Source organism: Anomaloglossus baeobatrachus, chromosome 12, assembly GCF_048569485.1.
Source record: "Anomaloglossus baeobatrachus isolate aAnoBae1 chromosome 12, aAnoBae1.hap1, whole genome shotgun sequence".
NCBI classification, from domain to species: Eukaryota; Metazoa; Chordata; class Amphibia; order Anura; family Aromobatidae; genus Anomaloglossus; species Anomaloglossus baeobatrachus.
In genome coordinates, this window is record NC_134364.1 from 10,326,639 (window position 1) to 10,353,017 (window position 26,379).

General features: G+C 56.5%; 1 protein-coding gene across 5 annotated transcripts in view; it reads right to left on the reverse strand.

The window, feature by feature from the left end:
* TTC7B (tetratricopeptide repeat domain 7B) overlaps nt 1-26,379 on the reverse strand; it is a 127,460-nt gene that overhangs the window by 16,520 nt on the left and 84,561 nt on the right. For 2 of the 5 annotated variants that reach the window (XM_075330193.1, XM_075330196.1), the window contains 5 exons: nt 20,799-20,959; nt 18,251-18,367; nt 18,079-18,176; nt 13,367-13,507; nt 10,124-10,264 (listed from right to left, as the gene is read on the reverse strand). In XM_075330193.1, coding sequence (XP_075186308.1) covers nt 10,124-10,264; nt 13,367-13,507; nt 18,079-18,176; nt 18,251-18,367; nt 20,799-20,959 — 658 coding nt within the window. Of the gene's footprint in view, nt 1-10,123; nt 10,265-12,915; nt 12,979-13,366; nt 13,508-18,078; nt 18,177-18,250; nt 18,368-20,798; nt 20,960-26,379 lie in introns of all 5 variants that reach the window. The other 3 variants (XM_075330197.1, XM_075330194.1, XM_075330195.1) reach the window with 3 other exon arrangements.

The window sequence follows — 26,379 nt, forward strand, 5'->3', positions numbered from 1 at the left end:
TTCAGCTCTGCTGCATGTGTAAACCATGTGCTCAGCATCGCTCGCTCAGCTCTGCTGCATGTGTAAACCATGTGCTCAGCATCGCTCGCTCAGCTCTGCTGCATGTGTGAACCATGTGCTCAGCATTGCTCACTCAGCTCTGCTGCATGTGTGAACCATGTGCTCAGCGTCGCTCGCTCAGCTCTGCTGCATGTGTGAACCATGTGCTCAGCATCGCTCGCCCAGCTCTGCTGCATGTGTGAACCATGCGTTCAGCATCGCTCGCTCAGCTCTGCTGAATGTGTGAACCATGTGCTCAGCAGTCCCCATCGCTCGCCCAGCTCTGCTGCATGTTTGAACCATGTGCTCAGCATCGCTCGCTCAGCTCTGCTGAATGTGTGAACCATGTGCTCAGCAGCCCCCATCGCTAGCTCAGCTCTGCTGCATGTGTGAACCAGGTGCTCAGCATCGCTCGCTCAGCTCTGCTGCATGTGTGAACCATGTGCTCAGCAGTCCCCATCGCTCGCCCAGCTCTGCTGCATGTGTGAACCATGTGCTCAGCATCGCTCGCCCAGCTCTGCTGCATGTGCTCACCATCGCTCGCCCAGCTCTGCTGCATGTGTGAACCATGTATTCAGCGTCGCTCGCTCAGCTCTGCTGCATGTGTGAACCATGTGCTCAGCATCGCTCGCCCAGCTCTGCTGCATGTGTGAACCATGTGCTCAGCATCGCTCGCTCAGCTCTGCTGCATGTGTGAACCATGTGCTCAGCAGCCCCCATCGCTCGCTCAGCTCTGCTGCATGTGTGAACCATGTGCTCAGCAGTCCCCATCGCTCGCCCAGCTCTGCTGCATGTGTGAACCATGTGCTCAGCATCGCTTGCTCAGCTTTGCTGCATGTGTGAACCATGTGCTCAGCAGCCCCCATCGCTCGCCCAGCTCTGCTGCATGTCTGAACCATGTGCTCAGCAGTCCCCATCGCTCGCTCAGCTCTACTGCATGTGTGAACCATGTGCTCAGCAGCCCCCATCGCTCGCCCAGCTCTGCTGCATGTCTGAACCATGTGCTCAGCAGTCCCCATCGCTTGCCCAGCTCTTCTGCATGTGTGAACCATGTGCTCAGCATCGCTCGCTCAGCTCTGCTGCATGTGTGAACCATGTGCTCAGCAGTCCCCATCGCTCGCTCAGCTCTGCTGCATGTGTGAACCATGTGCTCAGCAGCCCCCATCGCTCGCCCAGCTCTGCTGCATGTCTGAACCATGTGCTCAGCAGTCCCCATCGCTTGCCCAGCTCTGCTGCATGTGTGAACCATGTGCTCAGCATCGCTCGCTCAGCTCTGCTGCATGTGTGAACCATGTGCTCAGCATCGCTCGCCCAGCTCTGCTGCATGTGTGAACCATGTGCTCAGCAGTCCTCATCGCTCGCTCAGCTCTGCTGCATGTGTGAACCATGTGCTCAGCAGCCCCCATCGCTCGCTCAGCTCTGCTGCATGTGTGAACCATGTGCTCAGCATTGCTCGTTCAGCTCTGCTGCATGTGTAAAGCATGTGCTCAGCATCGCTCGCTCAGCTCTGCTGCATGTATAAACCATGTGCTCAGCATCGCTCGCTCAGCTCTGCTGCATGTGTAAACCATGTGCTCAGCATCGCTTGCTCAGCTCTGCTGCATGTGTAAACCATGTGCTCAGCATCGCTCGCTCAGCTCTGCTGCATGTGTGAACCATGTGCTCAGCATCGCTCGCTCAGCTCTGCTGCATGTGTGAACCATGTGCTCAGCAGTCCCCATCGCTCGCTCAGCAGTCCCCATCGCTCGCCCAGCTCTGCTGCATGTGTGAACCATGTGCTCAGCATTGCTCGCCCAGCTCTGCTGCATGTGTGAACCATGTGCTCAGCATCGCTCGCCCAGCTCTGCTGCATGTGTGAACCATGTGCTCAGCATCGCTCGCCCAGCTCTGCTGCATGTGTGAACCATGTGCTCAGCAGTCCCCATCGCTCGCTCAGCTCTGCTGCATGTGTGAACCATGTGCTCAGCATTGCTCGCTCAGCTCTGCTGCATGTGTGAACCATGTGCTCAGCATCACTCACCCAGCTCTGCTGCATGTGTGAACCATGTGCTCAGCAGTCCTCATCGCTCGCTCAGCTCTGCTGCATGTGTGAACCATGTGCTCAGCAGTCCCCATCGCTCGCTCAGCAGTCCCCATTGCTCGCTCAGCTCTGCTGCATGTGTGAACCATGTGCTCAGCATCGCTCGCTCAGCTCTGCTGCATGTGTGAACCATGTGCTCAGCATCGCTCGCTCAGCTCTGCTGCATGTGTGAACCATGTGCTCAGCAGTGCCCATCGCTCGCTCAGCAGTCCCCATTGCTCGCTCAGCTCTGCTGCATGTGTGAACCATGTGCTCAGCATCGCTCGCTCAGCTCTGCTGCATGTGTGAACCATGTGCTCAGCATCGCTCGCTCAGCTCTGCTGCATGTGTGAACCATGTGCTCAGCATCGCTCGCCCAGCTCTGCTGCATGTGTGAACCATGTGCTCAGCATCGCTCGCCCAGCTCTGCTGCATGTGTGAACCATGTGCTCAGCATCGCTCGCCCAGCTCTGCTGCATGTGTGAACCATGTGCTCAGCATCGCTCGCCCAGATCTGCTGCATGTGTGAACCATGTGCTCAGCATCGCTCGCCCAGCTCTGCTGCATGTGTGAACCATGTGCTCAGCAGTCCCCATCGCTCGCTCAGCTCTGCTGCATGTGTGAACCATGTTCTCAGCATCGCTCGCTCAGCTCTGCTGCATGTGTGAACCATGTGCTCAGCATCGCTCACTCAGCTCTGCTGCATGTGTGAACCATGTGCTCAGCATCGCTCGCTCAGCTCTGCTGCATGTGTTAACCATGTGCTCAGCATCGCTCGCTCAGCTCTGCTGCATGTGTGCACCATGTGCTCAGCATCGCTCGCTCAGCTCTGCTGCATGTGTTAACCATGTGCTCAGCATCGCTCGCTCAGCTCTGCTGCATGTGTGAACCATGTGCTCAGCATCGCTCGCTTAGCTCTGGTGCATGTGTGCACCATGTGCTCAGCATTGCTCGCTCAGCTCTGCTGCATGTGTGAACCATGTGCTCAGCATCGCTCGCCCAGCTCTGCTGCATGTGTGAACCATGTGCGCAGCATCGCTCGCCCAGCTCTGCTGCATCTGTGAACCATGTGCGCAGCATCACTCGCCCAGCTCTGCTGCATGTGTGAACCATGTGCGCAGCATCGCTCGCCCAGCTCTGCTGCATGTGTGAACCATGTGCTCAGCATCGCTCGCTCAGCTCTGCTGCATGTGTGAACCATGTGCTCAGCATCGCTCGCCCAGCTCTGCTGCATGTGTGAACCATGTGCTCAGCATCGCTCGCTCAGCTCTGCTGCATGTGTGAACCATGTGCTCAGCATCGCTCGCCCAGCTCTGCTGCATGTGTGAACCATGTGCTCAGCATCGCTCGCTCAGCTCTGCTGAATGTGTGAACCATGTGCTCAGCAGTCCCCATCGCTTGCCCAGCTCTGCTGCATGTGTGAACCATGTGCTCAGCATCGCTCGCTCAGCTCTGCTGCATGTGTGAACCATGTGCTCAGCATCGCTCTCCCAGCTCTGCTGCATGTGTGAACCATGTGCTCAGCATCGCTCGCCCAGCTCTGCTGCATGTGTGAACCATGTGCTCAGCAGTCCTCATCGCTCGCTCAGCTCTGCTGCATGTGTGAACCATGTGCTCAGCAGCCCCCATCGCTCGCTCAGCTCTGCTGCATGTGTGAACCATGTGCTCAGCATTGCTCGTTCAGCTCTGCTGCATGTGTAAAGCATGTGCTCAGCATCGCTCGCTCAGCTCTGCTGCATGTATAAACCATGTGCTCAGCATCGCTCGCTCAGCTCTGCTGCATGTGTAAACCATGTGCTCAGCATCGCTTGCTCAGCTCTGCTGCATGTGTAAACCATGTGCTCAGCATCGCTCGCTCAGCTCTGCTGCATGTGTGAACCATGTGCTCAGCATTGCTCGCTCAGCTCTGCTGCATGTGTGAACCATGTGCTCAGCAGTCCCCATCGCTCGCTCAGCAGTCCCCATCGCTCGCCCAGCTCTGCTGCATGTGTGAACCATGTGCTCAGCATTGCTCGCCCAGCTCTGCTGCATGTGTGAACCATGTGCTCAGCATCGCTCGCCCAGCTCTGCTGCATGTGTGAACCATGTGCTCAGCATCGCTCGCCCAGCTCTGCTGCATGTGTGAACCATGTGCTCAGCAGTCCCCATCGCTCGCTCAGCTCTGCTGCATGTGTGAACCATGTGCTCAGCATCACTCACCCAGCTCTGCTGCATGTGTGAACCATGTGCTCAGCATCACTCACCCAGCTCTGCTGCATGTGTGAACCATGTGCTCAGCATCGCTCGCTCAGCTCTGCTGCATGTGTGAACCATGTGCTCAGCAGTTCCCATCGCTCGCTCAGCAGTCCCCATTGCTCGCTCAGCTCTGCTGCATGTGTGAACCATGTTCTCAGCATCGCTCGCTCAGCTCTGCTGCATGTGTGAACCATGTGCTCAGCAGTCCCCATCGCTCGCTCAGCAGTCCCCATTGCTCGCTCAGCTCTGCTGCATGTGTGAACCATGTGCTCAGCATCGCTCGCTCAGCTCTGCTGCATGTGTGAACCATGTGCTCAGCATCGCTCGCTCAGCTCTGCTGCATGTGTGAACCATGTGCTCAGCATCGCTCGCCCAGCTCTGCTGCATGTGTGAACCATGTGCTCAGCATCGCTCGCCCAGCTCTGCTGCATGTGTGAACCATGTGCTCAGCATCGCCCGCCCAGCTCTGCTGCATGTGTGAACCATGTGCTCAGCATCGCTCGCCCAGATCTGCTGCATGTGTGAACCATGTGCTCAGCATCGCTCGCCCAGCTCTGCTGCATGTGTGAACCATGTGCTCAGCAGTCCCCATCGCTCGCTCAGCTCTGCTGCATGTGTGAACCATGTTCTCAGCATCGCTCGCTCAGCTCTGCTGCATGTGTGAACCATGTGCTCAGCATCGCTCACTCAGCTCTGCTGCATGTGTGAACCATGTGCTCAGCATCACTCGCTCAGCTCTGCTGCATGTGTGCACCATGTGCTCAGCATCGCTCGCTCAGCTCTGCTGCATGTGTTAACCATGTGCTCAGCATCGCTCGCTCAGCTCTGCTGCATGTGTGAACCATGTGCTCAGCATCGCTCGCTTAGCTCTGGTGCATGTGTGCACCATGTGCTCAGCATTGCTCGCTCAGCTCTGCTGCATGTGTGAACCATGTGCTCAGCATCGCTCGCCCAGCTCTGCTGCATGTGTGAACCATGTGCGCAGCATCGCTCGCCCAGCTCTGCTGCATCTGTGAACCATGTGCGCAGCATCACTCACCCAGCTCTGCTGCATGTGTGAACCATGTGCGCAGCATCGCTCGCCCAGCTCTGCTGCATGTGTGAACCATGTGCTCAGCATCGCTCGCTCAGCTCTGCTGCATGTGTGAACCATGTGCGCAGCATCGCTCGCCCAGCTCTGCTGCATCTGTGAACCATGTGCGCAGCATCACTCGCCCAGCTCTGCTGCATGTGTGAACCATGTGCGCAGCATCGCTCGCCCAGCTCTGCTGCATGTGTGAACCATGTGCTCAGCATCGCTCGCTCAGCTCTGCTGCATGTGTGAACCATGTGCTCAGCATCGCTCGCCCAGCTCTGCTGCATGTGTGAACCATGTGCTCAGCATCGCTCGCTCAGCTCTGCTGCATGTGTGAACCATGTGCTCAGCATCGCTCGCCCAGCTCTGCTGCATGTGTGAACCATGTGCTCAGCATCGCTCGCTCAGCTCTGCTGCATGTGTGAACCATGTGCTCAGCATCGCTCGCTCAGCTCTGCTGCATGTGTGCACCATGTGCTCAGCATTGCTCGCTCAGCTCTGCTGCATGTGTGAACCATGTGCTCAGCATCGCTCGCTCAGCTCTGCTGCATGTGTGAACCATGTGCTCAGCATCGCTAGCCCAGCTCTGTTGCATGTGTGAACCATGTGCTCAGCATCGCTCGCTCAGCTCTGCTGCATGTGTGAACCATTAGTGGAAGCGCCGGTTCGGCAGACGCCCAGGAATGTGCGATTTTCTTGTGTGGGCGGATCAGGAAATATTTTCACACCTCCACCTCCTCCAGATTCCCCTCCAGCAGTGAATGGAAAGAGCGGGGGCCGGAGGGTCCGAAGTGCCTCCATGCATGTGTTTAATGCGTCATAAGATGGCTCACACAGCTGCTCCCTGACATTGGGGTGTGACCGGTCAGTGCGGGGGGCTTCAGGGTGCAGACCCCCAATCTGAGCTCCTGTTGCTGCCAGGAAAATGGCTGAAAACTGCGCAGTAAACACTGGGGGAAGGGCAGCGTTTGCAGTAAAGGTTTTCATGGCCCGGCTGCTGAGACCATGGGCACTGTATGGAGGCGGCTCGCTGCCGGATTGGCACCCTGTAATCGCTCCTCTGATCGGTCTCTGAGCGCCGTTATCTGGCAATGTTATCAGGCCCCGGGGTCACCTGATGAATAATACACGGCCGCTAACGCCTGGTGCGCGGGTGTAAGGTGATCCGCTCACTCGCTGATCGCAATTTGTCATCAATCTCCTGATGACTTACAATCAGGCGCCTGCAGCTTTAATAACCGCGGCGGGCGCGTCCCCCCCTCATCTGCTGTGATTGCTGCTCTGCGGTCGCACACGGATCCCTGACCCCCATACCACCGCCCGCCATCGATCACATCTCACATCCTCGCCACCAAATGTACAGGTCATGTATAGCGGACAAGTGTAAACATGGTTCTGTGCTCCGCAGCCTGAGCTCCGGTGCGGGATTCTGCAGTGGGTGGGCTGCTGCAGCCAGAGCTCCGGTGCAGGATTCTGCAGTAGGTGGGCTGCTGCAGCCAGAGCTCCGGTGCGGGATTCTGCAGTAGGTGGGCTGCTGCAGCCAGAGCTCCGGTGTAGGATTCTGCAGTAGGTGGGCTCCGCAGCCTGAGCTCCGGTGTGGGATTCTGCAGTGGGTGGGCTCCGCAGCCTGAGCTCCGGTGTGGGATTCTGCAGTGGGTGGGCTCCGCAGCCTGAGCTCCGGTGTGGGATTCTGCAGTGGGTGGGCTGCTGCAGCCTGAGCTCTGGTGTAGGATTCTGCAGTGGGTGGGCTCCGCAGCCTGAGCTCCTGTGTGGGATTCTGCAGTGGGTGGGCTGCTGCAGCCTGAGCTCCTGTGTGGGATTCTGCAGTGGGTGGGCTGCTGCAGCCAGAGCTCCGGTGCAGGATTCTGCAGTAGGTGGGCTGCTGCAGCCTGAGCTCCGGTGTGGGATTCTGCAGTAGGTGGGCTCCGCAGCCTGAGCTCCGGTGTGGGATTCTGCAGTGGGTGGGCTCCGCAGCCTGAGCTCCGGTGTGGGATTCTGCAGTGGGTGGGCTCCGCAGCCTGAGCTCCGGTGTGGGATTCTGCAGTGGGTGGGCTCCGCAGCCTGAGCTCCGGTGTGGGATTCTGCAGTGGGTGGGCTCCGCAGCCTGAGCTCCGGTGTGGGATTCTGCAGTGGGTGGGCTGCTATCACACACCAGACTATGCCGACGTCTGTCCTGCTCACGCGGTGGAGGATTTCTCAGCTTTACAATCCCCTCAGAGTCTGAACCTATCAGGACAGGAGAGAAATTTGCGCTTCTGTCTCTTAAAAAGTCCGAAAGATGTTTCCATTCACATGAAGCAAGCAGAAGCTACAATGCAATGGTGGTTGCAGAACGTCTAATGAAGCGGAGATCTTACTGATGGCCGTGCTCTTGCGGTGTGCGGCCCTTTAATGAGCAGTGCCCCCTAGTGTCTGATGAGGGGCTGCGGCCCCGGACACACGGTCTCAGGGCTGAATATAGGATTGCACTGATATAAAAGAGCATCTTCCATTTCAAAACCAGTAAATGGCGCACGCCAGTAGTCACCCGAAGGGTTACACCCGCTCCGGCAGCGCCGCTATGAATAGGCGCCAGCGTATAAGCTATAATCAGGCGCGGCGCAGGCTGGAATTAGACACCCACTTTCCAGCAATTTTTAGCTTTCCTTCCCCAAAAAAAAATAAATCAACAGGACCTGCAGCTTCTGGAAACACCGCAGCGCGGCCCGGAATTATTAAAGGGCCGGTTCATTTCTGGCCATCACATGGCGGGGTCATCGCGAGATTCGGGCATCCAGGAGGCGCACGTGGAGCCGCTGTAATTCCATCGCCCTCGTGTGAAACCATGAGGAGGACGACGAAAGGGCAAGAGGTTGCTGTGCGCTAAAGAGTCGGGGTGAAATTTCAGCCGGACGGGGAAGTCTCCCATCACCGTTTCCGAACAGATCTCTGTCACCGCAACAATGTCAGACTGACAGAGCCGCGGGGAGGGCCGTCACTGACTGACGCCGCGGGGAGGGCCGTCACTGACTGACGCCGCGGGGAGGGCCGTCACTGACTGACGCCGCGGGGAGGGCCGTCACTGACTGACGCCGCGGGGAGGGCCGTCACTGACTGACGCCGCGGGGAGGGCCGTCACTGACTGACGCCGCGGGGAGGGCCGTCACTGACCGACGCCGCGGGGAGGGCCGTCACTGACCGACGCCGCGGGGAGGGCCGTCACTGACCGACGCCGCGGGGAGGGCCGTCACTGACCGACGCCGCGGGGAGGGCCGTCACTGACCGACGCCGCGGGGAGGGCCGTCACTGACCGACGCCGCGGGGAGGGCCGTCACTGACCGACGCCGCGGGGAGGGCCGTCACTGACCGACGCCGCGGGGAGGGCCGTCACTGACCGACGCCGCGGGGAGGGCCGTCACTGACCGACGCCGCGGGGAGGGCCGTCACTGACCGACGCCGCGGGGAGGGCCGTCACTGACCGACGCCGCGGGGAGGGCCGTCACTGACCGACGCCGCGGGGAGGGCCGTCACTGACCGACGCCGCGGGGAGGGCCGTCACTGACCGACGCCGCGGGGAGGGCCGTCACTGACCGACGCCGCGGGGAGGGCCGTCACTGACCGACGCCGCGGGGAGGGCCGTCACTGACCGACGCCGCGGGGAGGGCCGTCACTGACCGACGCCGCGGGGAGGGCCGTCACTGACCGACGCCGCGGGGAGGGCCGTCACTGACCGACGCCGCGGGGAGGGCCGTCACTGACCGACGCCGCGGGGAGGGCCGTCACTGACCGACGCCGCGGGGAGGGCCGTCACTGACCGACGCCGCGGGGAGGGCCGTCACTGACCGACGCCGCGGGGAGGGCCGTCACTGACCGACGCCGCGGGGAGGGCCGTCACTGACCGACGCCGCGGGGAGGGCCGTCACTGACCGACGCCGCGGGGAGGGCCGTCACTGACCGACGCCGCGGGGAGGGCCGTCACTGACCGACGCCGCGGGGAGGGCCGTCACTGACCGACGCCGCGGGGAGGGCCGTCACTGACCGACGCCGCGGGGAGGGCCGTCACTGACCGACGCCGCGGGGAGGGCCGTCACTGACCGACGCCGCGGGGAGGGCCGTCACTGACCGACGCCGCGGGGAGGTCCGTCACTGACCGACGCCGCGGGGAGGACCGTCACTGACCGACGCCGCGGGGAGGACCGTCACTGACCGACGCCGCGGGGAGGACCGTCACTGACCGACGCCGCGGGGAGGACCGTCACTGACCGACGCCGCGGGGAGGACCGTCACTGACAGACGCCGCGGGGAGGACCGTCACTGACAGACGCCGCGGGGAGGACCGTCACTGACCGACGCCGCGGGGTGGACCGTCACTGACCGACGCCGCGGGGTGGACCGTCACTGACCGACGCCGCGGGGTGGACCGTCACTGACCGACGCCGCGGGGAGGGCCGTCACTGACCGACGCCGCGGGGAGGACCGTCACTGACTGACGCCGCGAGGAGGACCGTCACTGACTGACGCCGCGGGGAGGACCGTCACTGACTGACGCTGCAAAGAGAGGCCAGCTTAAAGGGCCAGTGTCCAGGCAGGGATGCACAATCATCGAGTTCTGCAGCTGCGGTGTTGTTACAATGTATCAGTGTGGGCATAGACTGTCATTTCATATTAGTTAATATATTACCAGCTATAATGCCGGGCCGGCTGTGCCCAGGACGAGGGCAATGAATAAACGTTACCTGCATGAAGCCAGATCTGTGCCAGGGTCATCCACGGGTGCAGCGGGCCTTGCTTTGGGGCGCTACTCTGCAAAGACGAGGCCACTTCCGAGAGCGCCTGCTCCACGCGTGACGCGGCGATGGACGTGGCATGGACGGAACCTGCGGTGGTGAAAGGAGAGATGTCAGGGAGAAGCGGCGCCACGTGCAGGAAGACGCCACTTATCCAGTGCGTGCAGTGACAGGTCCGTGCTGCACAATCACACACAGGCGTGAATCCCTCGGGCGTGCCACAACAGCCAATACCTTACCTGGAGAAGCATCACCCCATCATCTTCCTCCCCACATAACTGATCACACGGAGCGGCCATCATCCAAGCCGGTCAGCGCACAGGCAGGAAGTGTTGTCATGGGCCCTGCACTAAATGGAATATTCCTGCTATTTACATTATCGGTAGCAGCTGCACCCCTGCTCCTTTTTAGCAGTGGAAAACCCTCCACGGACATTGCCCCCTGGGGGTCCCCCTGCACTCTGCAGCGCCTCCTGCTGGGGGTGTGGATCGCTCCAGCTGAGAAATGTTGCAGGGAAGGTGAATTCTGACTCAGTTATATATATGAGATCATGTTTTGCAGCATTCTGGAAGCCGTGCATGGGGGGAAAAGGGCAGCGGGGGATATAGGGGGCAGCGGGGGGGGGGAGGGGACAGCGGGGGGGGGGGAGGGTGCAGCGGGGGGGGGGCAGCGGGGGGGGAGGGGGCAGCGGGGGGGGAGGGGGCAGCCTCAGGGGCACCATTAGTAATTATGGGGTGCAGACTACTCCATGGCACGGTCTTCAGGGCCCCAAGGTGATGCTTGCAGCAGGGCATCTGCTCCGGACGTGGGTCCTTTACCTTTTAACCTTCTCATGACCACAGGGTTTTTGCAGTTTGCAGATTCCAAATTTCCAAAACTCCACAGATGGATTGTGCTGCGGGCTCCGAGAAGGAAGCCAACCTCAGTGCGGCACAGCGACGAGCGCGGCACAGCGACGAGCGCGGCACAGCGACGAGCGCGGCACAGCGATGAGCGCGGCACGCACCGGCACCTTCTGCCGACAGCCGCAGCCCCATGTCTGGACCGAGCCCTGGAGATGCCAGACGGGAGATCTCCAGGAGCGATCCATGGGTTTGAGACACTGATAATGAAGTGTAATGGGAGCTGGAGTGACGGTGCAGATGCAGCAGACTCGCGTGCAGCAAAGTGTGACTCAGTGTAACTACATGAAGACATAGCCGGCAATATACAGGCACGCGGCACTCAGCCCCCACGGGAGGAGCGGCACTCAGCCCCCACGGGAGGAGCGGCACTCAGCCCCCACGGGAGGAGCGGCACTCAGCCCCCACGGGAGGAGCGGCACTCAGCCCCCACGGGGGGAGCGGCACTCAGCCCCCACGGGGGGAGCGGCACTCAGCCCCCACGGGAGGAGCGGCACTCAGCCCCCACGGGAGGAGCGGCACTCAGCCCCCACGGGAGGAGCGGCACTCAGCCCCCACGGGAGGAGCGGCACTCAGCCCCCACGGGAGGAGCGGCACTCAGCCCCCACGGGAGGAGCGGCACTCAGCCCCCACGGGAGGAGCGGCACTCAGCCCCCACGGGAGGAGCGGCACTCAGCCCCCACGGGAGGAGCGGCACTCTAAAAACCCTGTGGATGCAACAGGATCAGTCCAAGAGAAACAGCAATAATCCCCAAGGTGCATGCGGAGGTGTGCAGACAGACACACGCAGGTAATGCAGCTTGTGGGCATGCGTGCTGCACACTGACGGCCGTTTATATCTACACACCAATCAGATCCCTTATCTTATTAAAGAGACAGTAGAAATCAGAAATTTCAGGGTGCAAATACTTATGCAATCTGTATTAATAACTTTGCAAATAGTGGTAATTAAAAGCCTTACCTTTCTGCGTACACAGCTCTGATGCCGAGCGATGGGGACAGACTACGCACAAACCCGCAGTCAGGCTGAAGGTCAGGAGGTCACCCCTATGCAATGAGCTGGAGGGGGGGGACCCGGATACAAATCTTGCATTGGGGTCCATCAGACACCACTAAGGAGCAGCCCATGATCTGAGGGTGTGTTTGTGGTCTGGTACACATAAGCCTGCATGAGAGCTGTAGACAGAAAACGGCAGGAGACTTTTCATCCATAAAAGAATAGATTGCATTAGTGTACACACCCTGGATGCTCATGTCACTCAATGATTGAGGGTGGGACACTATCTGCTGCAAAAAAAACAACAAAAAAAGCTGAAAAAGTGATGGGGGAGGGGGGAGATGCAGCTTCAACCCGTGATTCTCAGCCCGTACACGGGAGACTTTTACTGTCCCAGCTGTACATCTGCGCTGAGATCAGAAGTCGCCGACTGTCACGTAACATGAAGGGAACATACATGTCATCACGTTATAGGCTGCACACATGTGATAGGCTGAGCAGGTCTGAATAAAACCGCCATGTGGCACAACGTAAGTGTGCTGCTATTATTAAGTAAAGAGCCCTCCTAAAATAACCGTGCACTGAAGCTTTTGTAAATGGATACTGTCTCTTTAATAATTAAAGGGCCAGCCCAGCAGTATTTAGGCCTCTTAACAACTCACTCAGCTTACAGCCTTCACCTGCCAGAGGTAAGTAGGGGAGGCAGAAATAAGGAAAAAAAACCACTGGCGCCCCTGCCTGGCAGAGAAGGGTGCAGCGGGCAGTAATCACATGACACGCCGCGTGACGTCTGGGAAGGACAGGCCGGTTGCAAAGCGAGACACTAAGCCAGCATTACTTACAAACAGAAAACATGGAGTCAAAACCATAAGTGTAGGGGATGTCTGGAGAGCGCCCTTCAAACACTGGGTACAAATCACAAACCAAAAGAAAATGCACAAGCGTCACTGCAAATAAAATCAGCCCCGACCCCCCCTGCCCCCGCACAAAGTATGCTTTCTGAGGAATCTGCAAAGGAGCGGCAAATTGACATACAGGACAAATAATGGTGTCCTGTCCCTTTAAGTAGCAGTAGTGCAGCCTCAGGCTTTGGGCCTGTAACTTCGCACAATCATATCTAAGCTTAGAAAAATGATATTGGAAAACGGTTTTCACATTTTTGGTCCTGATGAAGAGGCCGTCTCTCCCCCTCACACGAGGTACCTCAGATTTAGGGGTCCAGTTTGCAGATTATCAGAAAAACAAAAAGGGACAAAAGAGGAACAACTGTTCAGAGCAGGAAAACCAGTTTACAGTGAGGAGGTTCAGGCCCGGAGGCGAGCTCAGCGCTGGCCTTGGTTAGAGGGTCGGTTTTGGAGGGAGGATGAGGAAGATGAGAGGAGACAAACAGGTGGAGAGGAGATTCTGGTCTCGAAAGGGAAGAGGAGTCAGAAGCTAGAAGACAAAGCAAGAGAGAAGGATGAAGAGGAGGCCGACGGAGAGGAGCTGACCGGGCCCCCAAACCTGGACAACGGGGGGCGGCCGGACGGGCAACCCCTGCCATACCAGCCCGCGTCAATCACTCATTGGCCGAAGACGATCATATGACTCACAGAAAAGATCACATGATCTATCTTGGCCAATCGTCACAGAGAGGGTGCGCTAGTGATAGTTCTGCAACTTTCTGATAAACTTATGCTTTTATCATTATCAACACCTGTGCTTGCTGTCAGTGAATGGAACATGCAATGCCTGCACTAAAAGGATAACGCCCGTCCGGATCCAGTCCCATGTGGACCAGGAGGGCTGCTGATCCGTGATATGACGGGGACCAATATTTACAATGCACCCCCCCAATCATCATGCACCTGCCTATATTCACCATGGATTTGGAAGGGGCGGGAGGTAACGGTCTACTGGTGTAATCGATGCGGGGCCCACCTATCCTATCCGAGCGGGTGCGGCTGGTAATACCCATGTGATCTTTTCAGTGAAAGTAAATTTACTGACCTCTGGCAATGACGTTCTGGCCACAGCTCGGCCCCCGGCAGATGGCCGCATATTAATACTCCGGAGGATGATGTGTACAATTAGGAAAAGAGACCACGTGACACGCGGAGGACGCAGAGGTGACCGGGGAGGGGGCGCAGGGGAACCCAAACAATGGTATGAGGAGAACATGGCCGGAGGAGGGGGGATAACACCAGGAAGAAAGAAACACGGAAGATATCAGACCGCGCCGACATCAGACCGCGCCGACATCAGACCGCGCCGACATCAGACCGCGCCGACATCAGACCGCGCCGACATCAGACCGCGCCGACATCAGACCGCGCCGACATCAGACCGCGCCGACATCAGACCGCCCCGACATCAGACCGCCCCGACATCAGACCGCGCCGACATCAGACCGCGCCGACATCAGACCGCGCCGACATCAGACCGCGCCGACATCAGACCGCGCCGACATCAGACCGCCCCGACATCAGACCGCCCCGACATCAGACCGCCCCGACATCAGACCGCCCCGACATCAGACCGCCCCGACATCAGACCGCCCCGACATCAGACCGCCCCGACATCAGACCGCCCCGACATCAGACCGCCCCGACATCAGACCGCCCCGACATCAGACCGCCCCGACATCAGACCGCGCCGACATCAGACCGCGCCGACATCAGACCGCGCCGACATCAGACCGCGCCGACATCAGACCGCGCCGACATCAGACCGCGCCGACATCAGACCGAGCCGACATCAGACCGCGCCGACATCAGACCGAGCCGACATCAGACCGAGCCGACATCAGACCGAGCCGACATCAGACCGAGCCGACATCAGACCGAGCCGACATCAGACCGCGCCGACATCAGACCGCGCCGACATCAGACCGAGCCGACATCAGACCGCGCCGACATCAGACCGCGCCGACATCAGACCGAGCCGACATCAGACCGAGCCGACATCAGACCGCGCCGACATCAGACCGCCCCGACATCAGACCGCCCCGACATCAGACCGCCCCGACATCAGACCGCCCCGACATCAGACCGCCCCGACATCAGACCGCCCCGACATCAGACCGCCCCGACATCAGACCGCCCCGACATCAGACCGCCCCGACATCAGACCGCCCCGACATCAGACCGCCCCGACATCAGACCGCCCCGACATCAGACCGCCCCGACATCAGACCGCGCCGACATCAGACCGCGCCGACATCAGACCGCGCCGACATCAGACCGCGCCGACATCAGACCGCGCCGACATCAGACCGAGCCGACATCAGACCGAGCCGACATCAGACCGAGCCGACATCAGACCGAGCCGACATCAGACCGAGCCGACATCAGACCGAGCCGACATCAGACCGAGCCGACATCAGACCGCGCCGACATCAGACCGCGCCGACATCAGACCGAGCCGACATCAGACCGCGCCGACATCAGACCGCGCCGACATCAGACCGCGCCGACATCAGACCGAGCCGACATCAGACCGAGCCGACATCAGACCGCGCCGACATCAGACCGAGCCGACATCAGACCGCCCCGACATCAGACCGCGCCGACATCAGACCGCGCCGACATCAGACCGCGCCGACATCAGACCGAGCCGACATCAGACCGAGCCGACATCAGACCGAGCCGACATCAGACCGCCCCGACATCAGACCGCCCCGACATCAGACCGCCCCGACATCAGACCGCCCCGACATCAGACCGCCCCGACATCAGACCGCCCCGACATCAGACCGCCCCGACATCAGACCGCCCCGACATCAGACCGCCCCGACATCAGACCGCCCCGACATCAGACCGCCCCGACATCAGACCGCCCCGACATCAGACCGCCCCGACATCAGACCGCCCCGACATCAGACCGCCCCGACATCAGACCGCCCCGACATCAGACCGCCCCGACATCAGACCGCCCCGACATCAGACCGCCCCGACATCAGACCGCCCCGACATCAGACCGCCCCGACATCAGACCGCCCCGACATCAGACCGAGCCGACATCAGACCGAGCCGACATCAGACCGAGCCGACATCAGACCGAGCCGACATCAGACCGAGCCGACATCAGACCGAGCCGACATCAGACCGAGCCGACATCAGACCGAGCCGACATCAGACCGAGCCGACATCAGACCGAGCCGACATCAGACCGAGCCGACATCAGACCGAGCCGACATCAGACCGAGCCGACATCAGACCGAGCCGACATCAGACCGAGCCGACATCAGACCGAGCCGACATCAGACCGAGCCGACATCAGACCGAGCCGACATCAGACCGAGCCGACATCAGACCGAGCCGACATCAGACCGAGCCGACATCAGACCGAGCCGACATCAGACCGAGCCGACATCAGACCGAGCCGACATCAGACCGAGCCGACATCAGACCGAGCCGACATCAGACCGAGCCGACATCAGACCGAGCCGACATCAGACCGAGCCGACATCAGACCGAGCCGACATCAGACCGAGCCGACATCAGACCGAGCCGACATCAGACCGAGCCGACATCAGACCGAGCCGACATCAGACCGAGCCGACATCAGACCGAGCCGACATCAGACCGAGCCGACATCAGACCGAGCCGACATCAGACCGAGCCGACATCAGACCGAGCCGACATCAGACCGAGCCGACATCAGACCGCCCCGACATCAGACCGCCCCGACATCAGACCGCGCCGACATCAGACCGAGCCGACATCAGACCGAGCCGACATCAGACCGCCCCGACATCAGACCGCCCCGACATCAGACCGCCCCGACATCAGACCGCGCCGACATCAGACCGAGCCGACATCAGACCGAGCCGACATCAGACCGAGCCGACATCAGACCGAGCCGACATCAGACCGAGCCGACATCAGACCGAGCCGACATCAGACCGCGCCGACATCAGACCGCGCCGACATCAGACCGAGCCGACATCAGACCGCCCCGACATCAGACCGAGCCGACATCAGACCGCCCCGACATCAGACCGAGCCGACATCAGACCGAGCCGACATCAGACCGCGCCGACATCAGACCGCGCCGACATCAGACCGCGCCGACATCAGACCGCGCCGACATCAGACCGCGCCGACATCAGACCGCGCCGACATCAGACCGCGCCGACATCAGACCGCGCCGACATCAGACCGCGCCGACATCAGACCGCGCCGACATCAGACCGCGCCGACATCAGACCGCGCCGACATCAGACCGCGCCGACATCAGACCGCAGCAAGATATCAGACCGCAAGATATCAGACCGCAAGATATCAGACCGCAAGATATCAGACCGCAAGATATCAGACCGCAAGATATCAGACCGCAAGATATCAGACCGCAAGATATCAGACCGCAAGATATCAGACCGCAAGATATCAGACCGCAAGATATCAGACCGAGCAGATATCAGACCAAGACGATATAAGGAGGTGATATCTGCGAATGACGCCCAATCATGGAAAAAGGAAAAATCTGCAACTTCTGACACTCCCTGTACCATATTTTCACCAATTCAAGACCTCTCCTTGCTGTCAATGAATGGAAGCTGACAACCCATTCAAAGCTAGTCACAGATGAGGGTTTGTTACAATTGCAACCCAATTGAGACAGTCAGGAAAGGACGGCGCCTCCTGCTGCCGATGTGTTTAGTGTCAGGAGATCGGCCGTGAGAGCAGAATATTCACATTCAGTAAAAGCAAACGGAGATCTTAGATGTGGCAGCGAACAGAAACCGGGGCAGAAAGTTGTAGAACTTTTTAAAAAAAAAAAAAAAAAGAAAAATTAACTAGACACCCAGTAACAATGGGATCAGTGGACTATGGACCACAGCAGCACAGAGTATGTCAGGAAAAATGTATCAGGAGGAAAGACAAGAATGAAGTGAGGGTGGGGGGCACAGAGGAGATTATATAAAAACATGGAGGTCACTGTACCCCCGAGCATAGAGCAATCACCCCCGGAGAATCAGGGAACAGAGGAGGCCGAGGAATGGAGAGGCCGGGCGTCCTCACCTGTCTCCGGGTCGCTGAAGTCCGGCAGAGTGATGGTGTTCAGCTGCCTCCGGTCGGCGATGGCGCGGTCCAGTAAACTGCTGCCGCGTCCGGAGTCACTGCAAGAGGGGGCAAGTCATCTCTACGGGGGGTGCACGGGCCCCAGAAGCCCACCAGACCTACAGACCCTTACCTGGGATTGGTGAGGTTGTAGCAGGATTTCCAGATCTGCAGCATGTGCTTACAGGACAGGAGCGCCTCATCCGGGCCCCGGCACAGGGACTCCAGCTTCACCTTACTAAACAGCAATCTACAAGAGAAGGCGCAGAGCTAACGAGGAACATCCCGAAAACTGACACACTGAAACGCATCAGATACCGGGAGGAGACAGGAACCAGGCAACAGGTATGTACACAGTGACTGCAGAACAGTGAGTGCAGCTCTGGAGGATAATACAGGAGGTAACTCAGGATCAGTAATGTATGTACACAGTGACTGCACCAGCAGAATAGTGAGTGCAGCTCTGGAGTATAATACAGGAGGTAACTCAGGATCAGTAATGTAATGTATGTACACAGTGACTGCACCAGCAGAATAGTGAGTGCAGCTCTGGAGTATAATACAGGAGGTAACTCAGGATCAGTAATGTATGTACACAGTGACTGCACCAGCAGAATAGTGAGTGCAGCTCTGGGGTATAATACAGGAGGTAACTCAGGATCAGTAATGTAATATATGTACACAGTGACTGCACCAGCAGAATAGTGAGTGCAGCTCTGGAGTATAATACAGGAGGTAACTCAGGATCAGTAATGTAATGTATGTACACAGTGACTGCACCAGCAGAATAGTGAGTGCAGCTCTGGAGTATAATACCGGAGGTAACTCAGGATCAGTAATGTATGTACACAGTGACTGCAGAACAGTGAGTGCAGCTCTGGAGTATAATACAGGAGGTAACTCAGGATCAGTAATGTAATGTATGTACACAGTGACTGCACCAGCAGAATAGTGAGTGCAGCTCTGGAGTATAATACAGGAGGTAACTCAGGATCAGTAATGTATGTACACAGTGACTGCACCAGCAGAATAGTGAGTGCAGCTCTGGAGCATAATACAGGAGGTAACTCAGGATCAGTAATGTAATGTATGTACACAGTGACTGCACCAGCAGAATAGTGAGTGCAGCTCTGGAGTATAATACAGGAGGTAACTCAGGATCAGTAATGTAATGTATGTACACAGTGACTGCACCAGCAGAATAGTGAGTGCAGCTCTGGAGTATAATACAGGAGGTAACTCAGGATCAGTAATGTATGTACACAGTGACTGCACCAGCAGAATAGTGAGTGCAGCTCTGGAGCATAATACAGGAGGTAACTCAGGATCAGTAATGTAATGTATGTACACAGTGACTACACCAGCAGAATAGTGAGTACAGCTCTGGAGTATAATACAGGAGGTAACTCAGGATCAGTAATGTAATGTATGTACACAGTGACTGCAGCAGCAGAATAGTGAGTGCAGCTCTGGAGTATAATACAGGAGATAACGCAGGATCAGTAATGTATGTACACAGTGACTGCACCAGCAGAATAGTGAGTGCAGCTCTGGAGTATAATACAGGAGGTAACTCAGGATCAGTAATGTAATGTATGTACGCAGTGACTGCACCAGCAGAATAGTGAGTGCAGCTCTGGAGTATAATACAGGAGGTAACTCAGGATCAGTAATGTAATGTATGTACGCAGTGACTGCACCAGCAGAATAGTGAGTGCAGCTCTGGAGTATAATACAGGAGGTAACTCAGGATCAGTAATGTAATGTATGTACGCAGTGACTGCACCAGCAGAATAGTGAGTGCAGCTCTGGAGTATAATACAGGAGGTAACTCAGGATCAGTAATGTATGTACACAGTGACTGCACCAGCAGAATAGTGAGTGCAGCTCTGGAGTATAATACAGGATCAGTACAGTGATATGGACGTGTGTATACACGTTACTGGTCACTCAGCTTCCCCAGGGTGGGATATAACTGAGAATGTATTCTGGACTGTGTGACATGATGGGATGACTGATGGAGCTGGAGTATAATAGTGTCCACCACATATGATAATACGGTATAATGGCGGTAATATGAGCGCCCTGCTATGTATGTGGCGATACCCTGTGTGTTGTATGGTGCAGGATATGGCGCTCTCTTTAGCGGTCTGGATGTGGCGTCCGGCAGACCCCGGTGAAGCCGCGTGCAGCTGGAGGATAGGAGCCGGCTTCACCCCGGCCCAGGCTCCGGTTACAATATTCCGTCAGATGGCGCATTGTGATGATTTCCAGCGCACACAGAGGAGCTGTTGGTTAATATTCATTATTTAAAGGGCCGGTCTCAGGTAACATAAGCGCATTGATGCCGGGAGGGAAACTATGAGATAAACGTGATAGACGGGATGAAAGCAGGGAATTAATATTTCATTGCGAAACACAATTCTGCAGCGACAGGTGGTCAGGAGGAACTACGGGGGGTCGGAGCTGCGGACGTGCAGGGGGTCCGGGATTAGGTGACTGCTGCGATGATGATGATGATGCAGCTATGGATAAATGGAGTGATTTTTTGTAGCGGTGATATATTCTGCACATAGGTCCTCATTCACACAGGGTGGCACAGGACGGCACGAGACGTGTTCTCCCCGTTACTACTTTGTGTCATCGAAGAGTCCAACTTTCTAGTAAATTTAGCTACTTACATGAAGTTCTCTGGATACTCGCTCAGCGCCATGTCTATGATATTCAGTGCATCATGGTAGTGTTTCTGAGCAGAGAGCAACAGCGCCAACAAGTGGAGGGAGTTAGAGTCATCACCCTGGAGCTGGAGCGCCTGACGGACATAACCCAGAGCCTCCGGGATCTGCAGACACAAGAGGCAGACACGGGGTTACAGAGGACACCGCCTATCCATCACCAGAGATCAGCGGTGACATCACTGAGAACACCTCCTATCCATCACCAGAGATCAGCGGTGACATCACTGAGAACACCTCCTATCCATCACCAGAGATCAGCGGTGACATCACTGAGAACACCGCCTATCCATCACCAGAGACCAGCGGTGACATCACTGAGAACACCTCCTATCCATCACCAGAGATCAGCAGTGACATCACTGAGAACACCTCCTATCCATCACCAGAGATCAGCGGTGACATCACTGAGAACACCGCCTATCCATCACCAGAGATCAGCAGTGACATCAGTGAGAACACCTCCTATCCATCACCAGAGATCAGCGGTGACATCACTGAGAACACCTCCTATCCATCACCAGAGATCAGCGGTGACATCACTGAGAACACCTCCTATCCATCACCAGAGATCAGCGGTGACATCACTGAGAACACCTCCTATCCATCACCAGAGATCAGCGGTGACATCACTGAGAACACCGCCTATCCATCACCAGAGATCAGCGGTGATATCACTGAGAACACCTCCTATCCATCACCAGAGATCAGCGGTGACATCACTGAGAACACCTCCTATTCATCACCAGAGATCAGCAGTGACATCACTGAGAACACCTCCTATCCATCACCAGAGATCAGCAGTGACATCACTGAGAACACCGCCTATCCATCACCAGAGATTAGCAGTGACATCACTGAGAACACCGCCTATCCATCACCAGAGATCAGCAGTGACATCACTGAGAACACCTCCTATCCATCACCAGAGATCAGCGGTGACATCACTGAGAACACCTCCTATCCATCACCAGAGATCAGCGGTGACATCACTGAGAACACCTCCTATCCATCACCAGAGATCAGCGGTGACATCACTGAGAACACCGCCTATCCATCACCAGAGATCAGCGGTGACATCACTGAGAACACCTCCTATCCATCACCAGAGATCAGCGGTGACATCACTGAGAACACCTCCTATCCATCACCAGAGATCAGCGGTGACATCACTGAGAACACCGCCTATCCATCACCAGAGATCAGCGGTGACATCACTGAGAACACCTCCTATCCATCACCAGAGATCAGCAGTGACATCACTGAGAACACCTCCTATCCATCACCAGAGATCAGCAGTGACATCACTGAGAACACCGCCTATCCATCACCAGAGATCAGCGGTGACATCACTGAGAACACCTCCTATCCATCACCAGAGATCAGCAGTGACATCACTGAGAACACCTCCTATCCATCACCAGAGATCAGCGGTGACATCACTGAGAACACCGCCTATCCATCACCAGAGATCAGCAGTGACATCACTGAGAACACCTCCTATCCATCACCAGAGATCAGCAGTGACATCACTGAGAACACCGCCTATCCATCACCAGAGATCAGCAGTGACATCACTGAGAACACCGCCTATCCATCACCAGAGATCAGCAGTGACATCACTGAGAACACCTCCTATCCATCACCAGAGATCAGCAGTGACATCACTGAGAACACCGCCTATCCATCACCAGAGATCAGCGGTGACATCACTGAGAACACCGCCTATCCATCACCAGAGATCAGCAGTGACATCACTGATAACACCTCCTATCCATCACCAGAGATCAGCGGTGACATCACTGAGAACACCTCCTATCCATCACCAGAGATCAGCAGTGACATCACTGATAACACCTCCTATCCATCACCAGAGATCAGCAGTGACATCACTGAGAACACCACCTATCCATCACCAGAGATCAGCGGTGACATCACTGAGAACACCTCCTATCCATCACCAGAGATCAGCAGTGACATCACTAAGAACACCTCCTATCCATCACCAGAGATCAGCGGTGACATCACTGAGAACACCTCCTATCCATCACCAGAGATCAGCAGTGACATCACTGAGAACACCGCCTATCCATCACCAGAGATCAGCGGTGACATCACTGAGAACACCGCCTATCCATCACCAGAGATCAGCGGTGACATCACTGAGAACACCTCCTATCCATCACCAGAGATCAGCAGTGACATCACTGAGAACACCTCCTATCCATCACCAGAGATCAGCGGTGACATCACTGAGAACATCGCCTATCCATCACCAGAGATCAGCAGTGACATCACTGAGAACACCTCCTATCCATCACCAGAGATCAGCGGTGACATCACTGAGAACATCTCCTATCCATCACCAGAGATCAGCGGTGACATCACTGAGAACACCTCCTATCCATCACCAGAGATCAGCAGTGACATCACTGAGAACACCTCCTATCCATCACCAGAGATCAGCAGTGACATCACTGAGAACACCTCCTATCCATCACCAGAGATCAGCAGTGACATCACTGAGAACACCTCCTATCCATCACCAGAGATCAGCGGTGACATCACTGAGAACACCGCCTATCCATCACCAGAGATCAGCGGTGACATCACTGAGAACACCTCCTATCCATCACCAGAGATCAGCAGTGACATCACTGAGAACACCTCCTATCCATCACCAGAGATCAGCAGTGACATCACTGAGAACACCTCCTATCCATCACCAGAGATCAGCGGTGACATCACTGAGAACACCGCCTATCCATCACCAGAGATCAGCGGTGACATCACTGAGAACACCTCCTATCCATCACCAGAGATCAGCAGTGACATCACTGAGAACACCGCCTATCCATCACCAGAGATCAGCAGTGACATCACTGAGAACACCACCTATCCATCACCAGAGATCAGCAGTGACATCACTAAGAACACCTCCTATCCATCACCAGAGATCAGCGGTGACATCACTGAGAACACCTCCTATCCATCACCAGAGATCAGCGGTGACATCACTGAGAACATCGCCTATCCATCACCAGAGATCAGCGGTGACATCACTGAGAACACCTCCTATCCATCACCAGAGATCAGCAGTGACATCACTGAGAACACCTCCTATCCATCACCAGAGATCAGCAGTGACATCACTGAGAACACCTCCTATCCATCACCAGAGATCAGCAGTGACATCACTGAGAACACCTCCTATCCATCACCAGAGATCAGCGGTGACATCACTGAGAACACCGCCTATCCATCACCAGAGATCAGCAGTGACATCACTGAGAACACCTCCTATCCATCACCAGAGATCAGCAGTGACATCACTGAGAACACCGCCTATCCATCACCAGAGATCAGCAGTGACATCACTGAGAACACCTCCTATCCATCACCAGAGATCAGCAGTGACATCACTGAGAACACCTCCTATCCATCACCAGAGATCAGCGGTGACATCACTGAGAACACCTCCTATCCATCACCAGAGATCAGCGGTGACATCACTGAGAACACCTCCTATCCATCACCAGAGATCAGCGGTGACATCACTGAGAACACCGCCTATCCATCACCAGAGATCAGCGGTGACATCACTGAGAACACCGCCTATCCATCACCAGAGATCAGCGGTGACATCACTGAGAACACCTCCTATCCATCACCAGAGATCAGCGGTGACATCACTGAGAACACCTCCTATCCATCACCAGAGATCAGCGGTGACATCACTGAGAACACCTCCTATCCATCACCAGAGATCAGCGGTGACATCACTGAGAACACCGCCTATCCATCACCAGAGATCAGCGGTGACATCACTGAGAACACATCCTATCCGTCACCAGAGATCAGCAGTGACATCACTGAGAACACCGCCTATCCATCACCAGAGATCAGCGGTGACATCACTGAGAACACCTCCTATCCATCACCAGAGATCAGCAGTGACATCACTGAGAACACCTCCTATCCATCACCAGAGATCAGCGGTGACATCACTGAACGCCGCCTATCCATCACCAGAGATCAGCAGTGACATTACTGAGAACACCTCCTATCCATCACCAGAGATCAGCGGTGACATCACTGAGAACACCGCCTATCCATCACCAGAGATCAGCAGTGACATCACTGAGAACACCGCCTATCCATCACCAGAGATCAGCAGTGACATCACTGAGGACACCGCCTATCCATCACCAGAGATCAGCGGTGACATCACTGAGAACACCTCCTATCCATCACCAGAGATCAGCAGTGACATCACTGAGAACACCTCCTATCCATCACCAGAGATCAGCGGTGACATCACTGAGAACACCTCCTATCCATCACCAGAGATCAGCAGTGACATCACTGAGAACACCGCCTATCCATCACCAGAGATCAGCGGTGACATCACTGAGAACACCGCCTATCCATCAACAGAGATCAGCAGTGACATCACTGAGAACACCTCCTATCCATCACCAGAGATCAGCGGTGACATCACTGAGAACACCTCCTATCCATCACCAGAGATCAGCAGTGACATCACTGAGAACACCTCCTATCCATCACCAGAGATCAGCGGTGACATCACTGAGAACACCTCCTATCCATCACCAGAGATCAGCGGTGACATCACTGAGAACACCTCCTATCCATCACCAGAGATCAGCGGTGACATCACTGAGAACACCTCCTATCCATCACCAGAGATCAGCGGTGACATCACTGAGAACACCTCCTATCCATCACCAGAGATCAGCGGTGACATCACTGAGAACACCGCCTATCCATCACCAGAGATCAGCAGTGACATCACTGAGAACACCTCCTATCCATCACCAGAGATCAGCGGTGACATCACTGAGAACACCTCCTATCCATCACCAGAGATCAGCGGTGACATCACTGAGAACACCTCCTATCCATCACCAGAGATCAGCAGTGACATCACTGAGAACACCTCCTATCCATCACCAGAGATCAGCGGTGACATCACTGAGAACACCTCCTATCCATCACCAGAGATCAGCGGTGACATCACTGAGAACACCACCTATCCATCACCAGAGATCAGCGGTGACATCACTGAGAACACCGCCTATCCATCACCAGAGATCAGCAGTGACATCACTGAGAACACCGCCTATCCATCACCAGAGATCAGCAGTGACATCACTGAGAACACCTCCTATTCATCACCAGAGATCAGCGGTGACATCACTGAGAACACCTCCTATCCATCACCAGAGATCAGCGGTGACATCACTGAGAACACCGCCTATCCATCACCAGAGATCAGCGGTGACATCACTGAGAACACCGCCTATCCATCACCAGAGATCAGCGGTGACATCACTGAGGACACCTCCTATCCATCACCAGAGATCAGCGGTGACATCACTGAGAACACCTCCTATCCATCACCAGAGATCAGCGGTGACATCACTGAGAACACCGCCTATCCATCACCAGAGATCAGCGGTGACATCACTGAGAACACCACCTATCCATCACCAGAGATCAGCGG